This window comes from Arachis hypogaea, chromosome 14 (assembly GCF_003086295.3).
Source record: "Arachis hypogaea cultivar Tifrunner chromosome 14, arahy.Tifrunner.gnm2.J5K5, whole genome shotgun sequence".
Classification (NCBI taxonomy): Eukaryota; Viridiplantae; Streptophyta; class Magnoliopsida; order Fabales; family Fabaceae; genus Arachis; species Arachis hypogaea.
The window spans coordinates 37260553-37283350 of NC_092049.1; the positions used below are offsets into that span (position 1 = coordinate 37260553).

The following is a 22798-nucleotide window of genomic DNA, read 5'->3' on the forward strand; positions in this document are numbered from 1 at the left end:
ATACACAAACCCTAACCTTAATTTTACCCTAATCCTTACCCACACTCACCGCCACTCATTAGCACTCACCCTATTCCCCTTTTCCCCAAACACATACACAGCAGGCACAGAGAAAGAAAGAAACGGCAAAAAGAAAAGGGAGAAAACGGGGAAAGAAAAGAGGGAGAGCAGAAGGGGGAAGAGAGGGAGACGGCGCCGGTGGGCATCATTGCCACCGTCGCCGCCGTTGTGCCGTCAGGAGGGAGATCCGAGGAAGAGAGAGAGTGTGGAGTTGAGGGAGCAGAGAAACACGCCGCCACCTCCAGACGCTGTTGCTGCCGCCGTCGCCCTCATCCCGAATCGCCATCATCGCCGGTGTAGGGAGAGGAGTTATCGCGCCACTGTAGCGCCGCCGCCACTGTTGGGTCACCGTGCTGTCGTCTGAGAACAGAGAGCGTGCGCGAGGAAGGAGAAGCCCTGCCCTCGCGTCCATGGTTGTCTCCGCGGGTCCCTGTCGCCGCCGCCTCTGAGTTCGTCGCCGTCAAGCAGAGCGCGCACAGAGGAGAAGCCGTTCAAGCCACTGTCAAGTCACCATCGATGAAGCTTCAACCGCTGTACCTCTGGTCGCCGGAAACTGCCGTTGGAGCCGCCACCTTCTTGGTAAACCCTAGCCCTGTTTTGGTTTTCTCTTATTGTCGGTCAAAATCCTGGTTACTATAAGAGCTGTTGCTGAGGTTGTTTGTGCCAGGGATTGTTTATCGCGAGTTGCTCTGTCGGAGCTACCATTCCACTACTGCCGCCTTTGCTCTGAGCCGTTAATTGTAGCGAGTATTGTTGTCATGGCGGCTGCTCGGTTTAGTCGCTCCTCTTTAGCATGGTAAGCTATTCCTTATTTCAATTTCGAACTCTGTCAGTTGTCGCTGTTCTATTATATGTTAAGACTCTCCGACGTTAATGCTTTAGGATCGAGGTCCGGTTGCTGCACGTTGGTAAATTTAAGTTGCTGTTATGGGTGCGGACACCATGGAGATGTGATTGCGATTGTTACCAATGTCGGGCCGAGAGGAAAAGAGTTCCGGTGACGTGTTTGGTCTATAGTTTCGACTTATTGAGGTAGGGGTTTTTCCTAAAATCTACTTTATATTACAGAGTTGTTATGAATAGATATTAATGTGAGAAACATATGTCTGTGATTATGATTGTCTTATAAATGTGGTTGTTTGCTGGACTGAATGATTGGCTACTTGATTGCTTGAGTAGTTTGTGATTGCTGAAAAGAAATTAGTTTGAAAAGTTTAGTTGATTATTATGAAAAATGGCTTTCTTGATTTTGAAGCTACTTTTGATAATGTGAACGAATCGGCTTTGGAAATGATTTGGAATATGAAATTGAATTGATTTCGGAAACGGTTTAATTTTGAGTTAGTCTAATTTTATAAATGATTTAGTATTTGAGCTGGTTTGGTTTTAAAAAGAGATTTATTATTGGCATTTATTCGCTTTGAAAATAAATTGATATTGGAGTTGGTTGAATTTTGGAAGATGATTGAGATTTGGAAATAGTTGAGAAAATGTTTGAGAAATGTTTGGATGGAACCCGAAAAGGGTGGCAGAATCCGAGTTTTAGAGGAGATGCTGCCGGAATTTTATAAAATTGGAAGTTTTGTTTGAAGTAATTGTTTAAAAAGATTTAGTTCTTAAACGTTATATGTTTAAAGTTGATTTATTTAGAAAAGAAAGAATTATATTTTGGATTGAGATTGTTGATTAACGAAAAAAAGGATGATGAGGATGGATTTGAAATATGATTTTTGAATGAATTTGGAAATGGGATATGGATTGACGAATGATGATGATATTGATGAATGTGAATGAATTATTTATGTGGCTTATGAATTTGAAATATCTGAGATACGAGGTTCCCTGGATTAAGTGCCGTGGCTTGCCACCACGTGTACCAGGTTGAAAACTCGATACTCTGTTGACCCTACGACGTAAGTGTGACCGGGCACTATATAAATTCCCGGGAATGTTACCCCCATTGAGCAATATTGATTATTTGAGAAAAAGCTATGCATAGACTCTTGGGGATGCACGTCGGGGGACAGTCTAAGGACAATTCAGACTTGTCGGGTTGGCTGGATAACCGACAGATGAGCCTCATCAGCCATAGGACAGGCATGCATCATATGCATTTGTATGCTTTGCTTGGGTTTGAACTTTTTTTGGTTTGCCTAATTGCTAAACTGTTCTTAACTGCTACTTGAACTATTTGCTGTAACTGCTTCTTACTTGTGCTTTCCTTGTCTGTCTTACCTGTGTTTGTCTTGGCGTGTTACATTTGAGAATGGACTTTGGTGCTGAATGAATGACTGTGTTGTTTGATTGCATGGTTGGTTTCTGATTGAGATTTGCTTATGAGAAAGGAAAGACTTTGGATTTATGAAAATATTAAACATTGTTTCTTTGAAAAGGTTTTGAACGATTAGCTATTGGATTTTTAAAAGGGTTCATAAGGTAATGATAATCATGGAATCTGAAAATAGTTTTCTTATTGAATATCTTCTTATGACAACTTTGAAACTCCGTGGTGAGACCGTGTGGTTAGGTTCTCACCCCCCTACAGCGTTACCTTTTTTCAGGAACCAGATGAAGAAGCATTAAGAAGAGTTATACTACGTTTGGTTTATATGTTGTTGTATTAATTAGATTATTTTCTCCCCTCGTCTTTGTTATTACAAGTTTGTAAGAGGGATAGAAATTGTATGTTTTATACGTATATTATATTGAATTATTATATAAGGAGTCTTGTATATGAATCTATGCCTACTTGTAATTTTCTGAAAAAAAAAAGTATCTATTTCCAGTTTTCAAAGAAATCAGCGATACAGTATCGAGTTATAGGCTCCTATTCTAATATTTAGTATGTAAAGTAGTCGTAATACTCCTTGCTATCAGAGTAGCGCAGCCGGAAGCGTGATTTCTGATAGTGAGGGTGTTACATTATGGTATCAGAGCGGTTCATCCTGATTGGAGCCTTGGGGATGGATTGGCCATGTTTCATTACATTCTCTGAATGTCCGTCATGTTGTAGGTCTTGTCCAAGTAACAAGAATTAGAGTTTATGCACATGACTGCCTATTAATTAACACTGTCAGCTTACCGTTGCATATCTGTTGATGTTAAGTCTGGCCAACTTAATGTTGATGGCTTATGTGAACGGGGAAGTTAATGGGTTATTATAGGCGAATTGGAATTGATAAGTAATAGGTAACGCTTATCGCGCAGCTTGCAGACGTTAGGAATTAATTCTCGAGGATATTCTTTTATGCGTCTTGAAAATTCTACTGATGACTTATAACTTGTTCTTCCACAGTATGCCTTGAAAACCTTCATTTGAGGCTTCTTTTCAAAAAGTAGTTTGATTATTCTTCAATCTTGTTCCTTGTTGAAATACATTCTGTTTAATTCTAACTGCTTATGTTTATGTTTACTTAATTCCTTGGAGGATTTGTTTTTGTTTGTTCAAACTCTTTTTGATTCATGTACTCTTTTGTGTGATCTTGAAATTGTTTAATGCATCAAAAAGGTCTTTGAAATCTTTAAGAAATTGTTATTGATTGGGTTGTTTTTCTTAAAGAATTTTGTATTTCTTCGAATTAGTTGAGAACTTATTCGATTTGTCGGGTCTTGTAAAATTTTGTTCGAGTTCCTTGATTAAGTTCCTTTCTCAAAATAAGAGAAGGTTTCCTTACCTTTCAATCTTCTTGAATATTTTTATGAGATTGTGATTTCAAAAATAATAATAATAATAATAATAATAGAATTTTAGTTTTAAACTTTTTAAAAGAGATATTCGATTCTCTTGGAAGAAATTTCAACTCAATCCTCTTTTACTTGATTGTACCTATAATCATTCTTTAATTTTAATAAAGGTGTTTTAAATTTTGCATATCTTTATTTATATGTATTTTTGAAACCATACCTTAAATTTCTCTTTTAAACAAAATTTGAAATTCCTTTCAATTTTACCGTGATTTCATTATATATTCCTAATTGACTAAATGCTTGAATATCTTTTGAGATTTCTGAAGAATTACTTTTGATCCTTAATTCAATTAAATTTCATCTTTCAAATTTCATATAACTTGTCTTTACCTCAGAAATAGTTTTGGTGAAAAACAACTTGATTTCCTACCAATCTCGCTTTGTTTTTATGCAAATTCTTAATTGATTATGTAAAGTATCTTTCAAGGTTGTCGAGAAAACATTTCATTCTTAGCCTGGCTAATTTTCATTTCACAAATCTTGTATAATTTAGTTCGACTTGAATTTGTTTTAACGTGACGCAATATTTACGTTTTCGATGATTCTCTTGAATTTTGTAAAACAATTGTCTTGTTCTCCTCTAAGGTTTCTATTGGAATTCTTTGAAATTAAAATTCTTTCCCACTTGCATTTTGATTCTTCCTTCCGACATCTTCGTGACTTTTGACCATTCTTATTTGTTGGTGATTTGAACCATTCCATCATATTCTTGTGAACCTTGTGCTCCTCTGACTTGGTTTTAGTTTATTTTGATCTAATTTATCACTACCCTTTTCTTGTTTTCTTTGGAGTTCCTAAATTCAATATTTCTTGTTAGGATACGAAATAACTCTTTTTGAAACGTTTTCTCGTGCCTGTACATTATTGTTTAGTTGTAATCCTACGCCTTCTTCCGAATTCATGTGAATCTTATCTTTGTCGCTTGTTCTTATCTTACTGAGAATTGTATCTCTTTGAACATACTTGCGCTTATCTCTTTGAAAATTATTTTGGTACGACACGGATCCTTGAATCTTTGAAAATGTTAAGTGTCTCTTCTAATTAGGTGGTATAGGTTTATGCGTTTTAATCGTGCCGTGTCATTTGTCTTTTTTTTCTTCTTGAGATGTAATTTATATTTCTTTGCTTCACAATCTGTACTTTATGCATATCTTGATCTATCTACATTTCTGACTTTGTTAAAACTTACAACACGATTGTTAATCTTATGTTCCTTCACGAACTATGAACCCTAGTACTAATTTGAAGTCGGTCTGCTGTGATGTGTTACTATTGGTTCCGATCATTTCTCATCTGTAAAATCTCATACTTCGACTCAGTTTGAATTTATTTAAGACTAATGCACTGTTTTTCTTTTTATTGACCCTGTCGAATTTCTTTGATTCAAGAATTATCCTCGAAGTTGATAAATGATTCCTTTTCAAAAAATTTCATTGCTTGTACATTCTTGTTACCTCCAATTTAATTCATTCTTCCAAATTCTTATAAGTACTGTCTTGGTTATCTGTCCTTCCTTTCTAAAATCTCGTGATCTTCTGAGTAAACTCGAGATATGTGTTAGTATCATGTGTGATCTTAGATATGGTAAGTAATACATTAGTCCTTAGGACACGATTAGCAAAAGCGGAAGGTAAAGCTTGTAAGTGTATGATGCCACAAGATGTTATGGAGCTTTATTTTACGCAAAAAAGTTTTGTTGACATTGGACGTTTGACCGATAGTGAATTTGCAAATCTTTGATGAGATCGAGAATTTTAAATTGGGATTTTTGACGATGAATTATGTTAAAGTGTGGGAAGTTGAAACCTTGAGGCTTGATATGAAAACTAGTTATCACCACAGATGTGTCAGAGGTGTGCAGCAGAATGGAATCATGAAGTTATGAAGTAAGAATGTTTTTGGGGAGTTATAAGTAAGTTGGGAAGCGCCTAGTAATTAATTAGTTAAGGGAACAAAAGTGTTGATTGCATTGTTTTTGCAAATATCTATCTTGAAAATTTGCATGTTAATATGTTTCAATTTTGATAAAGTATTGACACCATGTAACCCTTTTTCTTTTGAGCCTATCTTGTAACTTTTGCTTTACACCATGCTTTTCCTTTATTTTTAAGTCTTATGGTTTATCTACTAATTAAAAATTTATGTATATGCACCAAGACTTTTTGCTTTTCTAAAATATTCAAAAGTAAAGTACCAAAATTATGTAATATTTTATGTATTATATTACTTAAATTTTCGAGGACGAAAATTTTTATAAGGTGGGTAGAATGTAAGACCCAGAAATTTTAAATAAATCTTATTATGAATTAATTTCAATTCATCTATTCATTAGAAATTCTATTTTCAGAAATTATTTTATTAAAGCTAATTAAATCAAAAATTAAATCAGGTTTTGATAATTAATTAGAATTTTACCTAATTTTATAATTATTGAATTATTTTCTATATTTAAATTATAAAATTAGTAGTTATGGAATGACAAGAATTTTTATGTGATTTAATTCAAATAATTGATATTTCTATGATTTAATACTTTAAGTTTTAGGAATAAAGAAAATAGATCTTATTATCTTATAAATTCAACTAAAGAATTTGATTTCAAATCAATTAGTATTTTAATACAACAAATAATATTTTAAAATAATTTTAAAGATTAAATTAGATTTTAAATTAACACTCTATACCCTAATTTGATTAAAATTAACTAAATCCAAATTAATCCCAAAATCCCCAATTTTATACACAAACCCTAACCTTAATTTTACCCTAATCCTTACCCACACTCACCGCCACTCATTAGCACTCACCCTATTCCCCTTTTCCCCAAACACATACACAGCAGGCACAGAGAAAGAAAGAAACGGCAAAAAGAAAAGGGAGAAAACGGGGAAAGAAAAGAGGGAGAGCAGAAGGGGGAAGAGAGGGAGACGGCGCCGGTGGGCATCATTGCCACCGTCGCCGCCGTTGTGCCGTCAGGAGGGAGATCCGAGGAAGAGAGAGAGTGTGGAGTTGAGGGAGCAGAGAAACACGCCGCCACCTCCAGACGCTGTTGCTGCCGCCGTCGCCCTCATCCCGAATCGCCATCATCGCCGGTGTAGGGAGAGGAGTTGTCGCGCCACTGTAGCGCCGCCGCCACTGTTGGGTCACCGTGCTGTCGTCTGAGAACAGAGAGCGTGCGCGAGGAAGGAGAAGCCCTGCCCTCGCGTCCATGGTTGTCTCCGCGGGTCCCTGTCGCCGCCGCCTCTGAGTTCGTCGCCGTCAAGCAGAGCGCGCACAGAGGAGAAGCCGTTCAAGCCACTGTCAAGTCACCATCGATGAAGCTTCAACCGCTGTACCTCTGGTCGCCGGAAACTGCCGTTGGAGCCGCCACCTTCTTGGTAAACCCTAGCCCTGTTTTGGTTTTCTCTTATTGTCGGTCAAAATCCTGGTTACTATAAGAGCTGTTGCTGAGGTTGTTTGTGCCAGGGATTGTTTATCGCGAGTTGCTCTGTCGGAGCTACCATTCCACTACTGCCGCCTTTGCTCTGAGCCGTTAATTGTAGCGAGTATTGTTGTCATGGCGGCTGCTCGGTTTAGTCGCTCCTCTTTAGCATGGTAAGCTATTCCTTATTTCAATTTCGAACTCTGTCAGTCGTCGCTGTTCTATTATATGTTAAGACTCTCCGACGTTAATGCTTTAGGATCGAGGTCCGGTTGCTGCACGTTGGTAAATTTAAGTTGCTGTTATGGGTGCGGACACCATGGAGATGTGATTGCGATTGTTACCAATGTCGGGCCGAGAGGAAAAGAGTTCCGGTGACGTGTTTGGTCTATAGTTTCGACTTATTGAGGTAGGGGTTTTTCCTAAAATCTACTTTATATTACAGAGTTGTTATGAATAGATATTAATGTGAGAAACATATGTCTGTGATTATGATTGTCTTATAAATGTGGTTGTTTGCTGGACTGAATGATTGGCTACTTGATTGCTTGAGTAGTTTGTGATTGCTGAAAAGAAATTAGTTTGAAAAGTTTAGTTGATTATTATGAAAAATGGCTTTCTTGATTTTGAAGCTACTTTTGATAATGTGAACGAATCGGCTTTGGAAATGATTTGGAATATGAAATTGAATTGATTTCGGAAACGGTTTAATTTTGAGTTAGTCTAATTTTATAAATGATTTAGTATTTGAGCTGGTTTGGTTTTAAAAAGAGATTTATTATTGGCATTTATTCGCTTTGAAAATAAATTGATATTGGAGTTGGTTGAATTTTGGAAGATGATTGAGATTTGGAAATAGTTGAGAAAATGTTTGAGAAATGTTTGGATGGAACCCGAAAAGGGTGGCAGAATCCGAGTTTTAGAGGAGATGCTGCCGGAATTTTATAAAATTGGAAGTTTTGTTTGAAGTAATTGTTTAAAAAGATTTAGTTCTTAAACGTTATATGTTTAAAGTTGATTTATTTAGAAAAGAAAGAATTATATTTTGGATTGAGATTGTTGATTAACGGAAAAAAGGATGATGAGGATGGATTTGAAATATGATTTTTGAATGAATTTGGAAATGGGATATGGATTGACGAATGATGATGATATTGATGAATGTGAATGAATTATTTATGTGGCTTATGAATTTGAAATATCTGAGATACGAGGTTCCCTGGATTAAGTGCCGTGGCTTGCCACCACGTGTACCAGGTTGAAAACTCGATACTCTGTTGACCCTACGACGTAAGTGTGACCGGGCACTATATAAATTCCCGGGAATGTTACCCCCATTGAGCAATATTGATTATTTGAGAAAAAGCTATGCATAGACTCTTGGGGATGCACGTCGGGGGACAGTCTAAGGACAATTCAGACTTGTCAGGTTGGCTGGATAACCGACAGATGAGCCTCATCAGCCATAGGACAGGCATGCATCATATGCATTTGTATGCTTTGCTTGGGTTTGAACTTGTTTTGGTTTGCCTAATTGCTAAACTGTTCTTAACTGCTACTTGAACTATTTGCTGTAACTGCTTCTTACTTGTGCTTTCCTTGTCTGTCTTACCTGTGTTTGTCTTGGCGTGTTACATTTGAGAATGGACTTTGGTGCTGAATGAATGACTGTGTTGTTTGATTGCATGGTTGGTTTCTGATTGAGATTTGCTTATGAGAAAGGAAAGACTTTGGATTTATGAAAATATTAAACATTGTTTCTTTGAAAAGGTTTTGAACGATTAGCTATTGGATTTTTAAAAGGGTTCATAAGGTAATGATAATCATGGAATCTGAAAATAGTTTTCTTATTGAATATCTTCTTATGACAACTTTGAAACTCCGTGGTGAGACCGTGTGGTTAGGTTCTCACCCCCCTACAGCTTTACCTTTTTTCAGGAACCAGATGAAGAAGCATTAAGAAGAGTTATACTACGTTTGGTTTATATGTTGTTGTATTAATTAGATTATTTTCTCCCCTCGTCTTTGTTATTACAAGTTTGTAAGAGGGATAGAAATTGTATGTTTTATACGTATATTATATTGAATTATTATATAAGGAGTCTTGTATATGAATCTATGCCTACTTGTAATTTTCTGAAAAAAAAAAAGTATCTATTTCCAGTTTTCAAAGAAATCAGCGATACAGTATCGAGTTATAGGCTCCTATTCTAATATTTAGTATGTAAAGTAGTCGTAATACTCCTTGCTATCAGAGTAGCGCAGCCGGAAGCGTGATTTCTGATAGTGAGGGTGTTACAATCCACACCAGAGAGGATCTACAGAGATCGTTTAGACTTAAGGGTTTTTCTCTTTTTACCTTGCGGACACGCACTAGATTGTGCTGCATTGGCAGTAGCATTTTTGTCAACCTTAATAGCTGAGCTCTCCTTGACATTTTTCTTTTTCTGGTCAAGAAATGTCCTCATCTTTGTGGACGATAAGCTCGGCACTCTCCCACCTACACAATAAAGTCAAATCATCAAAACATTGAAGTGGGGAAATAACTCAAATAGCAAAACAAGCATTTACAGAGCCCTCACCAATATAACTGCTCAGCGCATCAAAATCATTTTCAAACTTCAAAACCTCTGAAATTGACAATAACTTTCTGGCAGAAAACAGCCTATGAGATAATCTAGAAACAAGTCCTCTTCCTCAAAGCTCTTAAAGGCATCCAGAACCTGCATAGGCTCAGGACACCTAAAAAGAGGAAATTTCTCGCCTAACTCGTCATCTAAAAAGAACGGATACTCTGTCTCGCAAGACCGGAACTTCACAAACATTTCTTTAAAGCTTTTGAAGGAGGATTTGTACAACACAAACAGCAAGCGACCCGGATAACTACTCAAATTTATCCAAAGACCCTTCCGGACACTTTTCGCTTGGAATAGCGAAAAGAACACTTCTAATGAAGGTTCATACTCCAAGAAGCTCATCAAGCACTCAAAGGCTCAGAGGAAAGCCCAAGAGTTAGGATGGAGTTGGGAAGGAGCACAGCTCAGCTGTGTTAAAACGATGCATTCAAAATCGGTGAAGGGGAACTTCACTTTCAACTCAGTAAATAAACAGGCATATACATAGAAACAAGCCCAATCCCCTCTTTTTTCACAAACCCTCTCCTCCCTATTACAAGACAGCAGTTCAACAACACAGCCAGAACCCTCACGAACCCAATTAGCAACATTAAGTGAAGCAAACATTTTGGGATTTTGAAAAAGGGACGCACGACACTTAACGTCTGTGTGAATGCATTCATACAGGTCATCTTTGACCTCAACCACTTTGTCCTCTGGCTTTTTCACCATCAAAACTAAGAAGAACAGGAAAACAGAAGCACAGTAGAAAAAAAAAACACTAACCTTTCAATTCCATTCTTCTTTCAATTAGTACAATGAAAAAGCTCTCCTAACACTGCAGAGCTTCCCAATACAATAAACACTATCACATGATCAGAATTGAAGTTAATCCCTGACCGTCAGATCATCAAGACTGTTCGCATAACCAATACCCCAATAAGGCACGTTTGCATCGGTTTAGGTTCCCACTAACATTTATTACCAACGTCCTTCAGGACTCTAATACCAATAAATGCATATTTCTCTCCCTTTTCTATTTATATACTTATTTTTACTTTTATTTTTATATTTTATCTTTATCTATTATTAATTTTCTTTTTTCAAGTTTGGAGGCTATGATACGTGCCTATTTATTCAGACCGACGTTAATACCCCAGATGACGAGCATCAATTGCTCGGTCAAACCAGATAACACCAAACTAGAGAAAAATCAGTCACACGCCTTGGAGTAAGCAACAAGAATCTCGGATTAATAACAAACGTCTCCTTCAAACATAAATACCACTACACAAGTAACCAAAAACACACAATCATAGAACACAAAAAAAGTTACACAAGAGTTCGGATTATTTTTCTTTCGCATTATTAATCACGAACTGATTTAGGCATCGAAGTCTCTTTTGCAGGTTCTCCATACCACTCGGATGAGAAAGGAATCTCGGCGCAATACTCAGAAGAAAGACGCCCTCAGCGCTCTTCAATTGTCGCCGACCTATACCTCGGAGTCCAGTCCAGACAGAAACAAGCTTAATAATTTAATTATTTATATAAAATATCTACTTATTTTATTTTTCAAATAGAAAATAAAATTATATAATATATAATAATTTTATACACTTAATATTATTAACTTTTGTTCAAAAAAACTCCCCCCCCCCCCCCCCTTAAATCCGTTTTTGTGCACTGTAATTAGTAATTACTGCTACAGATTTTATTGCAAAGTGAGCTGTAAGAGATTACCTTGTTCAGGTGGAATGATTTTATCCTTAAAATGAGCTATATACAATTGTCTAGTAAAAAAAAATCTTCTTCTCCTTACCTTCATTCTCGTTTGGTCACACCCGAAAAAAAGGGCATGTATAAGTAACATATTTTGTGATAAACATTTGAACAGACATTGTTGCAGTAGTTACACACTATTTCACCCATGCCTCTTCCTGTTGCCAAAGTCCAACTTGATAATTGTAGATGACTTCTTTCTCATTTCAGTTTGCCATAAATCTCTTTTTGCAATGACTTCTTTCTCATTTCAGTTTGCCATAAATCTCTTTTTGCAAGGATTCTGGATATAACTTTGCCACTGATATAGGCCTAGTCTACCCTTATCTCCTTGGTGTTGTACACAAAATCATGCCTTTAATTTTTGTTACTCATCTCGTTTGCTATGTATATGACATCAGGAAATAACATGAAAAAACCACTCCTACTCCTAACCCTTGCTCTTTTATTTTATTTTGTTTCGGACCAAATTGATAACTCATCTTTAAACTAAATAAAGAGTGTTACACTCTTGTTAATTAAACAAATTTCAGATCTCTATTTATTATATTTTATATCAATAGTGCATTGTCCTGTTTTTGCATTGTTTGTAAACATTACATATCATCCACATCCACATCCACATCACAACACATTCACTGAAAACTGCCTTCAGAAGCAGGAGGGAGAGCTTCTATTACTTTGGAAAGTAATTCAATCAGTCATAATCTTGAATCTTGATAAGATGAGCAGTTATTTAGCGAAGATGATGCCTGCAGCATGATAGTAATAAAAAGTCTGTCAGGACAAGTCATGAATCTAAGAGTTGGCAAAACATATAAAGTTGAGCGAATGTTAGTTGAGAAAAGTTGGTTTCTGAATCCTTCCCTTAATCCTATGAGCTCACCTTAGAGTCTCTTTTGTGCCGCGGCGTACTTTACAACGGATGGTAGGGAGTCCAAGGCGCTGGTGCGCTTCATAGCGGTGACACCCAGAGAAGCCTACAAACCAAAGAGGACATGCATATTCTGATTGTGTTTCCATTGTGACAAGGAATATAAAATAAGGAATAAACTATCATTTTGGTATTCGAAAATACAATCTTTCTAATGCAAAAAATGATTGTTTATCCTGTAAAATAATCAGTCTTCCATGTCCATGGTAGATCTTTTCAACTCCTTCACTGTCTCTTATATATCTTAGATATAACATAAAATTTTCAGATACTATACACTATAATGTTCCCACAGCACATTTCAGATGTGCTTCAGGAGCATGCAAGTATTTCTCGCCGAGGAAAGCACGTACCGTAATAGACTCCGTCAACCTCTAGCACATCAATCTGTAGCATGCAAAAGGAACTTAAATTTGCAGCTGCACATCATATTTTATGAATGAGAAATCTATTTAATATCCAAGTCTCCATATATCAATGTACTTTGATGTGTTCTCATTCTTTCTTTCCTGGCCACTTCATTCCTTGGAACAGAAAATTCTTTTAAGAATTAAAGAATTTGGCATATGCCTAATTTTAACAACCATGCTACGGATACATAAAAATTCAATCACCAAATCAGCCGCGCGCATAAAATATATGTTGGAGGATAAGATATACACATTGAAAATATATGAAACAATACATTTATATATATACAAATACATCTTGATTGATTTTTTATCTACACATAGTATTTTAATTTTTTATTTTTTTAACCACAAAGAAGGCACAAATTTTAGCTTAGACAATTAGACCCCAATCCAAATTCCAAATGATATCCAATGATACCCCCATAATATATAAAAAAAAAAAATCCAAAACCAACACAATAGCAAGCATATAAACTCCAATATCAACACAAAAACTTTGACCAGCAACCTGCTAAACAAGGAGAAGCAAGTAACAAATGCTTACAGGTACTTGAAGACCAATTTCACTGATACTATCCATAAGTTGTTGAACTTTGCTAGCATCATTTGATCTTGTCCTCATCAAAGGCCTTCTGATCTTATCAAGAGGAAGCTCCACTATCACTGGCCCCCCACCACCACCACTACTGCTTCCTAAACCTCCTGGAGGAGCCCCTGAATATTCAAATAAAAATAAATAAAAGTATTTTAACTTAGAATCTGAAAATAAAAATACAATTTAGATTTATAAAAACAGATAGAGAGAAAGATTTGTGCAACACCATTGGAACTGGATGAAGCAGACACAGTGAAGCTCCTTAATCTAATAATAGATGGAACCTGCAGAACAAAATTTGCCATTTTTCTTCTTCTTTGTGCTAATCTTTTTCTTTTTTTTTTTTCCCTTCCCCCCCTCATTCATGTGGTTCTATTTATAGTCAAAATATAAATTTAGAACCAGATAATATGAATGGCTAGATGAGAAGCATGACCCACCATTTTCAACGGCCAAGATGGTTCCTTTCACAAGCTATTTAGGATGGACCTTGCTACAGAGAACAATAACTCCAAACAACATTAGAAAGGTCAAAGATTTTATTTTTTTGAACCCCATTTAGCTCTTCGGAACCATGGCAGCACTGGTTCCTTTCTCTCTTCTTAGGTACACACAACTCACTCACTCTCTCTCTCTCTCTCAATTGTGTTATTATTGAATTCAGTGTGTGTGTTTGCGCAGTGATCAAAATATTAATTTTCCTCTTCTATGATTTGCAGGAACTATTCACCATTCATGTTAGCAAGACCTTTTATTGTGAAGGGGTGCAACCTCAATTTCTCCAAGACTGTTCTTCCTCTCCCATGTCGCAGGTTTCTTCTTGTTTCTCATAATTTTTAGTGTTGAAAGAAGTTAAAGTTTTCTTTTTATTGAGATGGGCAGTGCTTAAAACCAGAAAATTGTGGAAATTTGCTTGCGCAGTCACGGAATTAACAAATAGAGAAAGGGAATTTCGTCACAGTATCAGTTAAATTTTTTAGCATTAGGTGACAGTGTGACCTAATGATGTTAATTTCCTTGGATAATTTACATTCAGTGTGTGTTTCATACGAGAGTAGAAAATGTAATCCAAGAAATTAGCTGTGTTTCTTTTTTCCTCCTCCTGTTTTGACGATTTGCGAAGAAAAGAAGAGAAAATCAGTGAAAACAGAAAATAAAAATAAAACTGGAAATAAAAATTCAAACCAAATGCACGCTAAGTCTCTGATTGGATTCTATTTTCATTTTTATTGTCTTTAAAAGATTTTGTGAACAAAAACTGAAATGAAAACAAAAACCAAATATTTAGTTGATGCTCAACTCTATATATTTTTCCATTGAGAAAGTTGGCCCTAGCATGCAAACCAGGATACAATTACAATCATTGGTAGGAATAGGAATCTACACTCAACATTGTCAATTACGTTTTTCAATTGAGAGCATTCATTTCCATTCCAATTTGCAACTAATGGCTTAGTTATTGGTGAAAATGTGTTAGACTTTGCTTGGAAGGCATTGAAAATGGTGTTTCAAACAGCATCACTCATTGAAGCTTTTCACCCTGAAATAAGCATTGGATTTATTAAATGGTGTCTCTTATTATATTAGCAAATATGCTTGTGTAACTCTAATCTCATCTTATAACTTTTGACATAATTTGTTGATAACTAGAATTGTTTTCATGTGATACATTATGTGGATTTATTTCTCCTCTTTTTTATTACTCTTTCTGTTGATAACTATAAAATGCTATCTATGGCAAATGGATCAACATGGCTGGATAAATTGATTCAAAAACGTACCGAAAAGTGATAGTGATAGCGAAATATAAAGGCGAACGATGTTGTTGATAGATATTTCCTCACTATGATACTTATTACAGGTTGCCATTTAGTGCGAGGGCGACGCACGATGAACAAGCTGCAGCCAAAGCAGCTGCTGCTACTGCTGATAGTGGAGCTCCAACAATGTATCAGCATTTTACATGATACCACTACTGTAATCATTAAGTAGTTGAACAAATGCTTCCTATTCTGAATCATATTTGAAACTCTGAGGTTCAGACTCTTCAAAATCAAAGAATTTTTTGGAAGGAATTTTTGGAAAAGGACTGTAAATACAACCTATGAAAAGGACTTCCATGTTTTGAACATGTTAGCTACTGGATTAAGTAGTTAATTTGCTACACATCAGGAATTTCTCATATCAAATTGTTACATAATTTCTTAATCATCTCATTCTTTTCTTTATTGTGTCTAAACTTTGTGGCATTTTCCTTCTTAAAGATTTGACAAGATAATCAATAAGGAAATCCCTTCCAGCATTGTGTATGAAGATGAAAAGGTCCTTGCATTTAGGGACATCAATCCACAGGCTCCAGTTCATGTTCTTGTCATTCCGAAAGTTAGAGACGGATTAACAGAACTCGCCAAGGTGACTAAACTTCCTTATCTGTATCTAATAAAGTTTTGCATTGTTAAGTATTCAGTTCCCGGCATATTCTTACTGCTGATTTGAAGGAAAAATATTAAGCTTTTCTGTATCTTGTATTCATATGAAATTTTAGCCTTTGACGCTCTCTTCTAACCAATGATAAATACATACAAGTGTCAATTGCACACATAAGAATTTGGGAATTGAAGTGAGTGTCATCCCAAAATCTAAGGATAATAAAATGGGTGTTTTCACGGAAAATACATGGTAAAGAAACATTTTCATAACCAACTTGGCTTGGTTGAGTGGTTAGCTCATTTATTCGCTTATTCAAGTGTTAGGGTTCGAATCTTGCCTTATATATGCAGCAACCTATTGGCCAACAGCAAACCCTTTAAATGGAGCCCAAATTTGCAACAGATTAATTTTTAGCTTCTCGAGTTAAGAAATACCATGAGAAATAAAAAAAAGAGAGAAACATTTTCATTTGATGTAATAATCAAATATCTTTCATAATTTGCAGGCTGAGGCTAGACATGGAGAAATACTAGGGCAACTTCTATATGCTGCACGAATAGTAGCTGAGAAGGAGGGTATCCTTGATGGATTTCGTGTTGTCATAAACAGTGGTCCAAGTGCATGTAAGGCTTGTTTCTTTCTTGTGCAACTTTCCTCAGAATCTTTTTCACTTTTGCTCATTACAATTGTTATCATTTTTCTACACTCACATTAATAATCTCTTTTGTTTCTGATTATTAGGTCAATCTGTGTATCATCTACACTTACATGTCCTAGGTGGGAGACAGATGAATTGGCCACCTGGTTGAACTCTCAAAAATCAATCCTTCTAGAAACATAAAATTTTCCCATTTTATCATGTTAGCATCACTCATTTTCTGATGTATTTCACATTAACATAACATTTCATCGTGAGCTGTACTAAGGACACATGTCAATGTCATCCATCTCTAGAGATATTTGCCCTTTATATTTATAAAATTGATTGCTTTCAGAGCTCAAAGTTTAATTGAATGTAACTCAAAGCGTGTACATTCAAATTAGTTCCAAAAAAAAATTTAGATCCAATACTTTAGTCTCTAACCATTTTTATGAAGTTGTAGAAAATTACTTTTGTCCAACAGATTGGTTTATTTATTGTTTTCAATCAATTTTTTAATATGAATGTTAGACAAATAAATTTTTAATGTTTTATTATAAAATAATTAAATATTTAAAAAATACACTTTAAAATAAATTAGTGTTCCTTTAAAATGATGTAAAGACTAATTTGTTCAATAAAAATAATTTTAAAAAATTTTTAGAAAATAAAAAATTATTAAAAATCAAAATATTTAATCTAAAATTTTGTAAAAATTAATTTACTATTTATTCAAACTTAAATTATAAATTATAAATAATAAATGAAAAATAATCTGTTATAGTGATACTTATTCTGAACTACATAAAATTTGAATAGGCTCCTGAACTATGTAGAGTATTTTTTTAATGTTCTCAGTCATTAGAACATTACAAATTTTTATAGTATTTCTAACATCTTTTAAGCTATTTTTTTAAATTATTTTGTATAGAATAAAATATTTTTTTGTGATATAATTTAAACAAATTTATTAAAAAAATATTCATGAGCTATTAAAAATGGACAAAAGAGTATTGTATGAAATTCGAATTGATAATTCATTAATATTTTAAAGAAGTCTCGTAATTAAATATTTTGTTAGCTTTTTTCTAATGCATTAAATAAAATATATTTTTTTAATTTTTAAATTATTAATTTTTTTAATCAATTATTAATTTTTTAATAAAAGAATGGGCAGAATTAAATCATGAGTAATTCGAATCTGGCCAATTCGAATTACTATGTGCAGCGTGTGTGTATAATTCGAATCACCCTGATTCGAATTACTACAATTACATAGAGATGGAGTTCGAATTAGGCTGATTCAAACTATATAGAAATGTCTCTTGGTTGATTTATGAACCAGTTTTTTATTTGGCTGATTTGCGCAAATTTTTGCTCCCCTTGGCTTATTGACGTGATTTGCCCTTAATTATACTATATAGCGTACTCTAATAAGTATTATATTATTTAGAGATGGATTAGATAATATAAAAATTAATATTAAATTTAAATTATTTTATATTAAAAATATTTTACAAATTATTTATTTAATAATTTGTATAATTTCTATATAATTATTCAACTAAAATATAATACAAATTGAAATCTAGTTTATTATTTTAAGAATTTGAATTTATTTATTTTAAAAAAAAGATATAGATTTTTTATATTAGAATTGTACAAAACTACATTTTCATTTATTACTTCTAGTTTTATATTTACTTTAGTTGTCATACTTTACCTTTTCATATGATGTTCTTTAGTTTGTAAATAACTAAAAAAAAAATTAGAAAAAAATGAATAAGAATGAGAAACACAAAAAAAGGAATATAAAATTATAAATTAACTTTATAATCATAATATATTTGAATATATTGGATAAAGAGATGTGTCAAATTTGAACTTACTTGAGTTAAAAAAATGAATAAGAATGAAAAATACTAAAAACGTAATATAAAATTATAAATTAATTTTATAATCATGATATATTTGAATATTTTTAAGGACAAATGTGTCAAACTTAAACTTATTTGGAGGAACTTTCGTCGATTGGCATGAGAGATTAAGAAATAAAAAATAGTAAAACTCTTATATAGTATACATAAGTAGACCAAAAAATGTAGTAACAAGAGTCTTCTTAGGTATAAGTTGTAAAATTTCAATATTTTTATAACTAAAAATTTTTATAATTAACATTATTATGATACTTTTAATGTATATTTATTGTATTTAATTAGTACTTTCTGTTTTAATTGAATAATAATAGATTTTTTTTAATTTTTTAAAAATCTTTTACTAAGATTATTAGTTAAATTTCAAATTTTGCCAAGTAATCAAAGTTGCTGATATAGTATCATTAGAAAAGAAAACATGACTTAAATTCAATATAAAAAAGTTAGTATCATCTTTTATATAATAAAAATAGAAAACATTGATAGATAGATTCAAAACGGTTTTCATATGCCCAATAAGCAATATCATTTTACCTTAAAAAATTGAACAAATGCTATGCATACCAGTATACTTGCAACCAAAACAACAACAAAGCAGCCATGTTAATATATATATAATTTAACTTTATTCTATATCCTGTACAATTCAATCAAGATACAATTTAATCTTTCCTTCTCAGGCTCATCTCTATGCGTATGCTAATATAAACCGTATGGAATCTACAACACAACGATTTAGTAGAATGGTAAGTGACAACAAACTTTACCAACACTTCCATATATAAGACACTCCAACAAACTTTACCAAGCCTTCTTATATATCACTCGGTTAGGCCCCACTAGCAGGTAAGAATTAATTAAAGAACAATGACGGGTGCATAAGTGTTATTCTCACAAATGCCTCACACAATAAGTAAGAATAGCTGAGATTTCGGTGACACGTATAAAGTAGTAGTAACTTAAGAAAAAAGATACTCCTTTTATGCGAGGCTTCTATGAGAAAACATGCATGCACATCTATCAGTTCACTTAATTAATGTTCTTAATCACCTCAAAATAAGCTTGCAGAACTGAGTCGTAGAATGCTAAACCCAATTTGCGTGGAATAAACCCAATTTGTGTGAGAATAGGTTCTATAAGGTTCTAAAGGTGGTCTGGTTTGTACATATGCAAGAACAGTCAGCTTCCCTTTTTAACAACCTTTTCTCGCGGTTAATCATCAGTTTAATCAAGGGAAGCTTTTTGGAAACTTGGCGCCAAATCTCATTAACAGTCCCATCTGGTTCTTCATATTCAAAGTATCGCTTCACCTGAAAGCAGATAAATTAAGTTAATACCCTGACATAACACACACACACACACAAAGAAAAAGAAGAGGCAAAGAAAAAAAAAAAGAGGAAAGGGGGGTGGGGGGGAGGGATAAAAACAAATGTTAACTAGAACACCCTCCTATATTTTTTTTTTAAATAAAATCAAAATCAAAAGGAGGGATCAAAGCATGCAAGACAATTACAGTACATGACACAGATTCAAGGGTGTCCATGATTCATGATACATCTAGGATTTAGCCATCTAGAGGAGAAGCAATGAAGACCTACAACATTGATTCAAGTTTCTTACTCAAGTTTTGTTTTGACAAATCAGTGAAACCCTCAAATTGTTACAGGTCTTGTGGGGAAGCATTCTTCTAATGTGCAAAAGGAATGTACCCTAAACAGACTTATTAAACATTTGTAGCATAACAAGAAATTTATTGAGAAAATTATACCAGCACTACTAACCTCTTTCAATTCTTTCTGATATTTAAGGATCCTCTTAGCGGTCACTGCTCTCAACTTTGATACCAAATATCCTGGCTTTATAGAAGAATCAGTGTCCACAAATAAAGCAATCTTCTTATAGTCTATAGTATCTTCAAAAGGCAACTCGATATTATCACTGACAATCACTGGAATGCATAAGCTAACTATAGCATCAAAGAGTCGACAGGCTGATGGAGTATCTCCAGCAGGATGTAAACAGAACTTCGATGTGTGCATGCCTTGTGAAGCCGCCCGTCTACTCTCTCTGGATTGTGCTCCATGTTTTATTATGACATCCTCTTCCTTTTCAAGAACTTGAAAGAGTATATCACGAATTTTCCCTCCCTGTACAATATATAAGGAGATAAAATAATCAACACAACAAAATCCCTATTGTACGAGCGAGGCACCTGAATCAAAGGCAATATTCTGGTCATTATATGGAATAAAAAGCAACACTGTCACAGCACCAAGCACATGTTTTTAGGACACCAACAACATACAACACCCAGAAAGTAGAAAATTACCCAAGTTTGTGTGTGTATCAGTTCAATTCAATTACCGTAATGTTAATATGAAGTTAAGTCTTAGAAGAACTTATATATGGTATGGCTCCAGGCTCCAAGCACCAAGAGTTTAAAGAGGTGCTTACAGATCATGCAGCCTCGCATTGGCAGCGGGAACTCTTATGACAAAACTATGAATTAGTATCATTTCCAGCTAGCTCCCATGAAGCAAAAGACAAAGTAATAGCAGTATTGTTTTTCCAAAGATACCAAAGAAGAAACATCAATGCAGAAAGAGAAAGAGAATTAGCTATGCAAAGAAGGTCTCTAAGGAGGATCCTTGGTAGATGGAAAATCATCAAAGTAGCACTGTGTATCAAAATCATTACCCTTCCATTTGCCATCAAACATGTAGATTCATAGGCAACAGAAATTTTCAAAGGCTCAGGAAGGCCGTTGCACAATTTGCACTCAGCTAGTTTAAACAGAATTTTTTCATCCTAATATTGGTTCTAAACACACCGTGTCAAAAAATTAACATCAAGGCTTCCAATTCACAATTATAACAATCAACCACCAATAATTGCATGCATAAAAAAAAATCACATCACCTCTTTGCGATACCGATTGCCCATGAAGAACAGCAACGTCTTGCGATTCTCTACGCTGACGTCACCGTCGTAGCTCCGTATACGGTGTGAGTAAGGAACCACCACGTCCTTCACCAGCGACCCCTGGTCAGGCCTCAACCTCCCGAAGTCCGCAACCAGCAGAACGCAATTCCTGACCCGATCCAAAACCCGATACATCGCGTTCGGATCCGAAGCAACGATCACGTGATCCCTTCCGTTGCTCCTTTTCCAATACTCCTGCGCCTCCAGCCACTCCACCAGCGCCTCCTGATTCTCCTCGTCGCTGTACGCGGGTTTCTCCGGGCCCGGTCCCGAGCCCGCGGGCCGAATAGGATTGACAATCAAGCTCAACGAAGAGAAAAACGGAACGAAGAACAGGTCCGCCTCCTCGGGGTCCATGACGCGAACAACTGGCGATCCGGATCGTTCCGAGTCGGGTCGGGTAAGATCCGAGAATAGATACCATTCCGCCATGTGCTGGTGGCCAGGGTACTTGAGCGACGAGACGGTGTGCGGAGCACGTGCACCACGCGCCAGCGAGTGTTGCTGTATGACGCCGTAGGTGAACCTGTGTGGGAGATCGTACAAATAGACTTTAACGGGAGGGGAGCCACCACGGCCGCCACCTCCGGCGGCGGCGAGTATGGCGGAGCGCACGGTGGTTGTAGCGGCGGTGGCGTCGGCGTCGAGGGAAGGGTTGAAGAAGGCGTTGAAGAGCGCGTAGAGGACGCCGAAGAGAGAGAATGTAATTAGGGTTTGTTTGAGGAGTGGTTTTCGGTTCATGGCGTGGAAGAACGCGTGGATTCGAGAGATGAGAGTGGATTTGGGTTTTCTGGTTTTGGCTTTTGCTGATGATGCTAATGCTGAAGCAGCTGCTCCTTCGTCCATGATTTTGGAGTAAAACGGCATTTGATTCCTTTTTTTCTTTTTTTTCTTTTTTTGTTTCCTTCACGTACAAACACGACCAATGAATTATGGTTTCGCTTTTTATCCTTTTAATTAATTTTCCTTTTTTGCTTGGCTGTGTGTGTGATTTTTGTCTACTAAATTTTAGATGGTTGAAAAATGAAAAGAGAGTGAATTTAAGTATACTAATGCTAGTGTGAATGAAGAGAGCACAGGCAGAACAAGAAAAGATGAGGCTGGTTTTCGTATCTGCTGTTCTGTCAAAAGAAATTAAATTAGTAATTAGTAAGATGGTGATAAGATAACTTATCTTAATAGCATGCTTAAGTACTTAACAACGACTTGTTTTTTAATTTTTCAAAAAGAAGGAGGTTAAATGTA

The 22798-nt window shown here is 35.2% G+C and overlaps 3 protein-coding genes across 4 annotated transcripts; 1 reads left to right on the forward strand and 2 right to left on the reverse strand.

The window, feature by feature from the left end:
* Window positions 1-12143: 12143 nt before the first annotated feature.
* On the reverse strand, window positions 12144-13951 carry LOC112741980 (sulfiredoxin, chloroplastic/mitochondrial). Of its 2 annotated transcripts, XM_025791181.2 has the most exons (5): window positions 13794-13951; window positions 13517-13686; window positions 12913-12946; window positions 12512-12605; window positions 12144-12377 (listed from the first exon to the last, which is right to left on the reverse strand). In XM_025791181.2, exons 1-5 carry the CDS (start codon window positions 13927-13929, stop codon window positions 12362-12364), a joined length of 450 nt encoding a protein of 149 aa, XP_025646966.1. In that variant the 5' UTR covers window positions 13930-13951; the 3' UTR covers window positions 12144-12361. The 2 variants fall into 2 exon arrangements, with proteins under 2 accessions (XP_025646966.1, XP_025646967.1); XM_025791182.2 differs by lacking the exon at window positions 12913-12946.
* On the forward strand, window positions 13906-17000 carry LOC112741979 (14 kDa zinc-binding protein). Its single transcript, XM_025791180.3, has 6 exons — window positions 13906-14173; window positions 14287-14379; window positions 15429-15515; window positions 15832-15979; window positions 16503-16620; window positions 16739-17000. The coding sequence occupies exons 1-6, from the start codon at window positions 14142-14144 to the stop codon at window positions 16804-16806; spliced, it is 546 nt and encodes a 181-aa protein (XP_025646965.1). The 5' UTR covers window positions 13906-14141; the 3' UTR covers window positions 16807-17000.
* A 2156-nt stretch (window positions 17001-19156) lies between these two features.
* Window positions 19157-22715, reverse strand: LOC112741981 (probable arabinosyltransferase ARAD1). Its single transcript, XM_025791183.3, has 3 exons — window positions 21491-22715; window positions 20353-20718; window positions 19157-19881 (listed from the first exon to the last, which is right to left on the reverse strand). Exons 1-3 carry the CDS (start codon window positions 22418-22420, stop codon window positions 19705-19707), a joined length of 1473 nt encoding a protein of 490 aa, XP_025646968.1. The 5' UTR covers window positions 22421-22715; the 3' UTR covers window positions 19157-19704.
* Window positions 22716-22798: the final 83 nt, after the last annotated feature.